General features: G+C 33.7%; 2 protein-coding genes across 2 annotated transcripts; both read right to left on the reverse strand.

The window, feature by feature from the left end:
• Positions 1–2,107: 2,107 nt before the first annotated feature.
• Positions 2,108–4,042, reverse strand: PANC (pantoate-beta-alanine ligase). The gene is made up of 4 exons (XM_089621588.1): positions 3,251–4,042; positions 2,774–2,887; positions 2,551–2,685; positions 2,108–2,457 (listed from the first exon to the last, which is right to left on the reverse strand). Exons 1-4 carry the CDS (start codon positions 3,782–3,784, stop codon positions 2,332–2,334), a joined length of 909 nt encoding a protein of 302 aa, XP_089477714.1. The 5' UTR covers positions 3,785–4,042; the 3' UTR covers positions 2,108–2,331.
• Positions 4,043–5,315: 1,273 nt separating this feature from the next.
• Positions 5,316–9,136, reverse strand: ATSDI1 (Tetratricopeptide repeat (TPR)-like superfamily protein). Its single transcript, XM_089623648.1, has 4 exons — positions 8,991–9,136; positions 7,268–7,480; positions 6,964–7,119; positions 5,316–5,975 (listed from the first exon to the last, which is right to left on the reverse strand). Exons 1-4 carry the CDS (start codon positions 9,090–9,092, stop codon positions 5,571–5,573), a joined length of 876 nt encoding a protein of 291 aa, XP_089479774.1. The 5' UTR covers positions 9,093–9,136; the 3' UTR covers positions 5,316–5,570.
• Between the last annotated feature and the right edge of the window lie 1,285 nt (positions 9,137–10,421).

Below are 10,421 nucleotides of genomic sequence, written 5' to 3' on the forward strand. Positions count from 1 at the left end.
CGATGGAAATTCCATTGCCGATAGCACGGAACTACCGTCTTGAAGTCCCGGAAATTTTCCTCTCATTTTGACTCGGAAAGGTTCGCCGTCGGACACGGTTGTGCCGATACCGTCCAATAGCCAGGACGAGCTATAACTCATCTTAGATTGGTACGGGCTATATAATATATATATATATATATATATATATATATATGTATATATTATGTGTTGCAAGTTGCAACATGAGAGAGACACAAATAAATTAATACGTTAATATATATATATATATATATATATATATATATATATATATATATATATATATTATGGGTTGCAAGTTGCAACATGAGAGAGACACACACAAATTAATACGTCAAACAGAAAAATAAAAGTTTATATAATAAAAAATAGGGAAAATGTCAACAGCATCCTCTGTGTTTAATTGAAATGCGATATTTATCCCTTCGATTTCTAGAAATATCAGACATATCCCTTCAGTTTAATATAAATGACATATACCTCCCCTAAAAAAATGTTATATTACAAATATCACCATTTTCGTTTATTTTTTACAAAAAATAATTTGAACTCCCCAAAATACCGTTGATAAAATAAATATTTATTTACTATTTTATTAAAAAAAAATTAAAATCTCTCTATATAAAAAAAAATCCTTAACTTTTTATAAAGAAAATTTTTTAATTTAATTTTTTTGTATATAGAATAGAAAATAAAAAAAATATTTCATTTTAAAAAATAAACGAAAATGGTGAAATTTGTAATATAACATTTCTTTAGGGGAGGTATATGTCATTTATATTAAACTATAGGAATATGTCTGATATTTCTAGAAATTGAAGGGATAAATCTCGCATTTTAATTAAACACAATGGATACTTTTGATATTTTCCCTAAAAAATAAAGATAGTATTCGGCTACCGGGTTTGAACCCGGAATCTCAGTCATCTTTGTGATTTACTAATGTCCTACAGCGGATTTTATGTTCTAATTGTGAACTCGTTAATATATATAAGATTATAGACTTTTGGGTTACGAATCTTACGATACAAGAGAGACAAATATAGGTATTTTAATGGGCTATGGAAAATGGATTTCTTTTTTCCATATTTGGGTTACAATTGATGACACAAAATTGGTCGAACCAAATACGATATGAATATTGATTGATAAATATTATTATGATACATCCACTAATGGTGGTTTTAATTCGTAAAAGAAATTGAGACATGAAACTCTTCCATCCTCACTATTCATATGGCCGTGAAAATCATCATAATATTAGGAAAAATTGAGAAGGAAAAACATATTTATTGAAATTGAGATGATAAGAAAAAATCATACTTAACTCGATTGCCTTAACCACACCAACGAACGAATGATATAAATATTTTAAAAATTAAGTTTAAATAATCAATACCTCTCGAATCTCGACTCCAATGGTGGAACTGTGTAGGGTCTATAGAGGTTCAATGCACCCCCTAATTTTTGAAAATTTCAATTTTACTCTATAATTTTTGCCCAAATTTATATAATATTTTAAATTTGCCCCATTAATTTTTTTTTTCACATTGAAATTCCTAGTTCCGCCATTGCTCTCCATCTTCATTTTTCTTCTCTATTTTACATCTTTACATAATGAAGGATATTTTTCATCTCCGATCCATCTCGATTTTACAAATTCTTCAAAAAATATCTTCAAGTATATTCTCTCCCGCTATAATTTTTATATTTTCGTTTTAATGCATTATTATTTCTATATATTACACATTTTCCCAAGAACATTAATTTTGTTTATATTAATCCAAATACATATATATTATATATTATTGATACTATGAGGAATATCTCCATCTCTATCTTATATTAGTGGTTCCATCCCTTCCTGCATATACTGATCAGGAATATCTCCATCTCTATCTATCTCTAAGATAGAGATGCATTATCGAGATGGTCTTGGATAATATCTTAAAAAACAAATGCCCTCGTATCTCATTCAGATAATATTACGACTACTAATTCCATTGCGTTTTATTATTCTGGTTACTTCGTAGCAAAAATAAATTAAATTTTTCTATAAATTTTTCGTACATGTTTTCAAACACAGTTCAAAATATAACATCCAATAAATAAAATTGTCAATCAGTCAAAAAAAAGAAGAAGAAGCAAGTTTCACATTTTTTTTCTTCCAAAATATAAGTTTGCAAAAGGTCAATTTTCATTTTGCAGAAAAATAAAACTGTAGTTTAACCGGCCCTTAAATTATTCTGCTCTCCATAATTTAGAAAAAGAGCCATAAACCCTCACACAGACATTCCATTCCATGGCTTTTCAGAGAGTTTTGGAATTGATTTCCACGTTATCTAAGAGCCTCACATTCCCAAACCACGCAGCGACGCAAAACACGGCCGGGTTCTTGATCTCTTCCACACCCTCCAAACTCTCTTGATCAACAATCTGCCACCATTACAAAACGTCTCACAAAATTAAATTAAAAAAAAAAAATCACATCATAAGTTAGGACTTAGGATCGTTTCGGTATGTATTAACCTCGGCGTAATCGACTCTCCCACCGGCTTCTTGTATCTCTTTGGCCACCGAGTCCCTCAACTCTCGGCACTTCGCTCGACCCTCCTTCTCAGCGGCCCTTTTGGCTCTCGACAATGACCTGTTTATCGACAATGCCTAGAGAGAGAGAGAGAGAGAGAGAGAGATGAGATTTCAGTGAATTTCAGTCCGAGTAATATAAGATTTCAAAAGCACGAAAATTTACCCGGTTTCGCTCTTCGGGAGAGAGTCGCACATTACGCGAACTCATCGCGAGCCCGTCGCTGTCTCGGACTATTTCAGACCCCACGATTCTCACCGGAAAATCAAGATCCCGGACCTGAGGACAAGAATGAGTCTCAAAACCTCTATCTACCACCAGATTTAATTCACACCACAAGAACAAAAGATTGACGAAAACTGAATAATTCGAAAACGAAGAACACATAGATTTAACGTGGAAAACACGAAAAAAAAAAAAAAAAAAACACCACAACAAGTAAACCCCTTAACACACTGCTAAGCTCATTCGGGTCACCAAATTTTAGCTATATACCCAGAACAGCCATGAAAAAAAAAAAAAAAAAAAAAAATTCCCCTTTTTCTTGCCTCTGGGGACAATCAGCCTATACAAACAAATGCATGTTTTTTTAATTAAAAAAAAAGTTTAAAAAAATTAAAAAAAAAACAATAATAAAGGTACCATCTTGGTGATGATCTTAAACTGCTGATAATCCTTCTTCCCAAAGACAGCGACATCAGGCTCAACGATATTGAGAAGCTTAGCGATAATGGTGGCAACGCCTCTGAAGAACACAGGCCTAGTCACACCACACAAGCCCTTCTCAAGCCTCTCCACCCTCACCCACGTCTCGTGCCCCGACCCGCTCTCCTCCAGACACGAACCCGCGCCGCCGCCGGCGACGGTGGTGGTCCGGCGATCGTAGACGTCAATGGGGCTGAACACGGCGGCGGCGAGGCCGGCGAGCTTGCGGAGGTCGGCGGCGAAGTCGGAGGGGTAGGTGGAGAGGTCCTCGGAGGGGGCGAACTGGGCCGGGTTCACGTAGATCGAGACCACCACGATGTCCGACAGCGATTGGGCTTCGCGGACCAGTGCCACGTGGCCTTCGTGGAGATAGCCCATCGTCGGGACGAAGCCGATGGTCATGCCACGTGACCTCACCGCTCTCGACCATTCCCTCATCTCTTCCTTGCTCCTTATCACCTCTGCCTCCATTGTTTCTGAGATTCCAAAGCTCTCTCAAGTCTCAACACCACACGGACGTTTAATTTTTTTGGGGGGTTTTTATTTAATGATTTGGGTTGGGTTTATATGGTTTGATTTTAGGAGGCGGCGTTACGGGTTTTTTTTTTTTTTTTTTTTTTTTTGTATTTTCCCAATTTCCATTCTCTCTCGTCAGCATCAGAAGAGAATATCTTTGGTCAATCGTCACAAATCCCGATACGAAAAAAAAAAGTGGAAGAACGAAAGGAGGACAAGAATGAGATGAATCAGCAAAAAGGATATTAAAAAAGGTATTGGATTCCGCTGCCGGGGTTCGAACCCGGAATCTCAAATTTGATTTACCAATGTGCTACAGCGGATTTTTAATATTCGGAATGTTTTTTATTATATAACTTAGTCCTAAACATGATTACTCAAAACATTTACGAATTTTCAAAAGATATTTGATTAAAATTTAAAAATAATGGACCTCAAATCTAAATTGAGCTTATTGATACACGAAGATATATTTTTATAACGAATCTTAAATGACAAGAATAATATTAAAATTGGACAAAACAAAATCTAACGAATCGGATAAATCGAGCTCGTTATACAAAGAAAAATATATTGCAAAATTTGCTTTGTCTAGAGAATAGAATTTCATATATTTATACTGAGGTAATCGAATAACCTCCCATGAATCTCAAGATCAATGTTTATCACACATCCAAGCTTGATGATCGCGCTTTTATGTATTGAACCGAGATAGGCCTGTCCAACTAGCGTTTCTTGGTTTTCCTTCGCGTTGGTCAACATCGTATAATTCTGCCACGTCACTTTAAGGCGTTAAAAAAGTTTTTGGCGTCACTCGATTTTGTGGGCGACGCTTTATTAGCAACTTCGAAGGGATTTTTGTAATACACTGTCAATAGTCTATAAACATGGACACAAGTCTATTCTCTCGCGCTAGTTTTTTTTTTTTTTTTTATGTTTTTAAATAGTTTATGTTTTAGGTCTTTTATTTTTCTGTTTCAAGTTTTATTTTTATAATTTTTTTTAAACGGCTTCAAACTTGGAAGATTTCCAAACGTTTTAAAAAATAATCTTACGACTCACAATTGCTTATGTTAGACTGTTTCTTCTAACAAACTTGAATTAGGAGAACCGGTCCGTCATATATATGCTTGCCTTCTTGAGATTTAAAAATATTTATTTCTCTCATTTACCTTAATATATTTAATATTAGATGTGTCTATATATGAGTTTTTCGTGATTTTTGGTAACTGTCAAGCCAATGGTGTTATCGCTGTCAATATCTCCTTTAAATAATATTAATGTGGCTTTATTATGACACCTTGACTTTTTCAAGATAAGTAAAATTGATGACATTAGTATCCTTTTACATGTAGACTTTTTCAAGAGCAGCAAAATTGATAACATGCAGATTTTGTTTTCTTAGTATCTTTCTACATGGATGCCACTTTAACATTCAGCTTGCAAAATTGAAATGACTAGGCAGTTTGTGCCTCTTTCTGAAATTGAGGAAGTCATTTAGTTAAGTAGATCACGGTACATATTTTTTTTTTTTTTTAATACATGGAAAGAAGAGAACTATACATTTGAAGTGTACACTAGACCTTCTAATTCTGCTTCAAGGTCCATAAAAATATACAAGCGGACACATTATTAAACCATACCTTATTTGATTTCACAACAACCCAATCAAATCTCAAATATACTTAACCAATAACAAACCACCCATATTCACAACACATTCTTCCATTAATATACAAATTCAACATGCTAACTGACTCAGAACTGGAGTTATCTCTTCAAAGATGGGAAGTCTCTTTGATCTAGATGGGCCTCTTTCACTCATCAGCTGTTCGAGCCCATTGACGAAATCATCATCAAAGCCCAATTGATCAAAGGGCTCAGCTGAAGGGTTTGATCTGGACTGTATGTCTTGCATCAATTCTTTGGCCCGCCTTCGAGATCGGAGCTCGTCGGAGCCGGGAAGAATGCGATGCAAAACGTCTTGAAGGACCAAAGAAGCATCCTCGTACCGGGCTTGCTTAATCAGACATAGGCCCAAATTGCAAGCCTTGTTCGCGTCCGGGTCGATCATTTGGGATTTTCTATAAACAACTTCCGCCATCATGAAGTTCATCTTTTGCATATAGGCCCAGCCCAAATTTCCCTGTCAAGAAAATTACACTCTTTGTAATTAGGGAAATGACGTCAACTAGTAGCAATTTTGATCATTTAGACCAAAATATATGAGAAATAGTCTCAACTTGACGCAATTTTAATAATTGATCGAAAATAGTAGCAACTATGTTTTTGGACACTTTTACTAGTAATTGTAGATATAAAAGTATACAGTTGTCATAAACTATAGATTTAGTCTACAATTAACAACAATTGTACATATAAGTTTAGTGTTACAAGTAAAAGTGTCCAAAAACATAATTGTTACTATTTTAGTCCAAATTATTAAAGTTGCTACTAACTGATACCATTTCTCTTGTATTTAATTATATTTCGAATATCCCATGGCCATATCGGTTTTAAAAGATAAAACTCAATTCTAATATTTCTAAGATAGTGATTGTTTCAAATATTTAAAAGAGTGTTTTTTCAAACTTATTTTCCTATGTACACCATAATAAGTTATATAAAGCGCAAAACTAAAATAAAATTATATAAGAAAAATCTATAAACATAAAAAAATAAGTTGAAAACTTAAAAACCACGCGATAAAATCTTTAGTAACGAAGATATATGGATAAGAATATCACCAAATAAATTTGGTTTAGACTAAAATTTACGAAGATATGTGATAAACTATTAAAATAACTTCATAAAATTGGGATACAAGTGTCCAAAATAAGACCTTTTGATATATATGTATTTTGTCTAAATCTTTGATATTGGGGATAATCATATCCAAATTTCTAAAATTATTTATAAATGTCAACAGACAAATTTATAATTTTTTGCATTTCGGGGGAACACATATGTTGCACTAATTTACCAATTTTATTTTTTTGAACAGGGAAGGGAAATCTCGATGACGAAAATTTAAATCCTAAAGAAATAAAACATGTAATTAAAAAATATAGCGAGTCGCTCGGATATAAAAAAAAATTAATTGTGGAGGGGTTATGACTGAAGTAGATCGATACCAATAGTCTAGAGGTCTCTTGCTTGACAGAAACCTGAAACTTTTTTCCGTGTGACCGAGCTGTCTTTGTAGCTTTACCGTGAAATGCCTGCCCTTGATATATCGCTCTCAGCTTCCTTTTCAGCAAATCAATTTGATCATCAACTCTCCCACATTTCTACAAAACGTGTCACACAGAAAAAAAAAATACTAAATTCTTTAGCATACATCAATCATAACTCAGCGTACGTCTTTATAAACAAAACATGCTTGTAATATTATTACGCTTTCATATCTACATATATGTGTATACCGTACGTGCGTACCTTGTAAAGGTCAATGAGGACATTATCGAGCGAATCCTGAGCTTGCTTAGAGCAAAGAAGTCTGAAGGATTTGACGGCTTCAATGGCTTCTTGGGTTCGGTTGAGTTGTTTCATAACAACGGCCATATCTTTTAGAGCACTATCCACTCTATCTCCCGCGTTTATTGCACTCCAAAACAGTACAATTGCTGCTTCTGGGTCTTTTTCTACTAGCTGTAGACAAATAAATACTAATTGTAATTTAACCTAGTAAAAAAATATGCATACAATTAAGGACAAAAGGATAGTGTAAGTTTTTTTTTTTTTTTTTTTTTCCGAATAGTGAAAGCCTTATTAAAAAAATTAGCAAGTTAATTTCTTTGGATTTTTATTTTACCGAACTATTCATAGGAAAACAAATCGACACCTTAGTTATATATTTCCACTAATTTTTTATAATAAAAAAATTCTACTGTACAAGGGAAAATGCTAGAGGTTTTCATGTTTGATTTTTCATTATGTTCACATTTGATTTGGCGGGGAACTGTGAAAATATTTGTACTAATTAGGAAATGGCTGGCACGAAAGAGGGACTGATAATCCGGGCAAAATGAAAGTTGGCCCGTTTAGCCATACAATCCATGACATCCATACAAACACTTGTCTGAAAATATTTGGCTTGAATTTGGGACCCACATCTTTATGTTTTTTTTTTCTTACTTCATTTATTTCATTTTGGAATTTTTTTGTTTTTTTTTTTTTGTTTTCTGATGTACATTTACGTACATGATACATCATATTATTTATTAGCTATTATACATTCTAATCACATCCATTACTGAAAAAAGATATTTGAATTCAACTTTATATTTTCTTTGAGTACGATCCTAATGTCGATTCTTCACTTGAATAAATCGGAAATGTATTGAAAAGATACTAATAAAAGATTAAGCTAAAAGTCTAAAACTCATAACTTGTTTGTTCAAGTACCCAAATGCAGTGAGTATATTTGTGTGTGTGTGTGTATATATATATATATATATATATATATATATATATATATATATATATAACGGCAAATTCTTTCGAAACTCTACTACAGATTGCATTAACTCACTTACACAATAATAAAGACAGCGATATGGCTCGTAAATTATTATTATTATTATATATATATATATATATATATATATATAAATATAGAAACCTGATTTACAATTAATCACGCTTCCAAAATCTAACGAGACTACTTAATTAAATATCTTGCCCATAAGTTCACAACACGTTGGAGATAAATTTCTCAAAACTTTCTAGGTCAGAAAATAATAAATATCATATGGGACTTGAATTCCGAATTCAATCAAACGCAATAAGTTCTAGGGTTTAATGAAACATACCTCGAAAAATATCTCAAGCAAATGAATAGATGAATTAAGGAACGAGGGTAATTTAAGTCTTCTAATTCATAAAATACTAAACACACCATTCACAGATGTAAACCTACGAAATTAAGTATTGACAAAGACATAGACTCGTGATAAGTTCTAGTCTTTGGACGAATATCCCAAAATATTGGATCTAGCTAGTTATATAATTGAGCAGATATTTATCATTTTCCGGGAAATATAACTTGTTCAGCTATACAAACCTATATATATGGTGGTGAAAAGAAAAGGAAAAAAGTTTGTAGCCCGAAAATGTAAAATAATTTAAAGAAATTGAACTAATTAACCAAAAAGATTACCTGGGCATGTTTGGCTCTAACATAAGGGCTATCACCTGAAGGCACCTTGTGAATTACATGATAAAGCTCATCTTTTTTCTCTTTCTTGTTGTTCTCTTCCATATCTCTCTCTCTAGCTTCAGATAATAATTTAACTTTATTCGTTGGGACCTATAGAGAGAGGGAAACAGATATATATAAAGAAATTGATGTGCCAGCCAGCCAAAGCCAATATACATAGATGTGTCAATGTGGGGATAAATGAATTTTGTTAAGCTATGCGTCTAGATTCATCCTCTTTATAAGCCTAATACTAACTCAACAGTCGGTAGTACTGTCGGATCGAAACGTATCATATTCTGATTCACCGTTTCTTACACTCCACTCCGTTTCTTTCTTTTGGTTGTTTTTTATTTTTATTTTGGTATACATGATGATTAGTAAGTATATTGTCCCTGATTCATTAATAGTAATACAACTTCGGTGTGGTGATGTGGACTAGAGTAAAAAGAAGTAAATAACGAATCATATCAGTATTAAGATATTATTAGTCAGCCTTGGTGAATTATTTTTCCTAAAGAGAAATAAATCTTTTTAGAAATTTATTAATGCTTGAAATAATTATATGTTCAAACTGTTGGAAGAATTGTAAATAATGAGCTTTATTTACAAGTAAATGGATGATTTGTGGCTAATATTTGAGTGGGGTCCACTCATCGGAATTTGTTAATTCTTGCGTATTCTTATTCCTCGTTGCGTCGGGTATAAGATTGATTATTTATTTGCCAAAATCATTACTATAATGAATGAGAAATTGATGCTCAAAGTATGCTTAAAGAACACATTAGTCATGTGTAAATAAAGTGAATTGCAAAAGTCCCACATGGGTTGGGTAAGTGTGTTGTGGTAGTGTTTATATACCATTCTCTCTCTTTAGTGGTCAAGCAAGTGCAAGAGAGGAGAGTGTGTGTGGGTTATCTCTTAACCCCTCACGCGCGCGCCGCCGCCGAGCCGGGCCGGGCCCGGGTTTCGGGTTTCGGGAATGTCTCGGTCTCGGGCTTGGGCCTTGGGCTTATCCTTAACTTTTTATTGCAAAGTTCACTTACGATTTCTTATAACTTTTGTGTTATGTTTGGAATTAATTTATTCTGCGTGCCTTTATTCTGGAGAATAAAGGAGACTTAATGGAGGCGTCTGCTCACGTTCAAAACCTGCAGAGTTAGTGAGCAGTAATGAGCATTATTGTATTAATTGGAGTTTATGGCTGAACGTTAGAGTTTATGGCTGAACGTTTAGATGGTTCAAATTCGGAACCTACTCTGCATGCTCGGCTATAAAAGGCCTTCGGATCTCTCATTCTGTAGATACAACGAAATCCATATATTCCCCACTTGTTCCCGTTTCCCTCTCTCTTTCCCAGAAAGTTTCTTTGTCTTGGTGATAGTACTCTCA

The sequence above is a fragment of the Urtica dioica genome, chromosome 8 (assembly GCF_054948205.1).
Source record: "Urtica dioica subsp. dioica isolate 48M chromosome 8, U.dioica_male_clone48M_v1_H2, whole genome shotgun sequence".
NCBI classification, from domain to species: domain Eukaryota; kingdom Viridiplantae; phylum Streptophyta; class Magnoliopsida; order Rosales; family Urticaceae; genus Urtica; species Urtica dioica.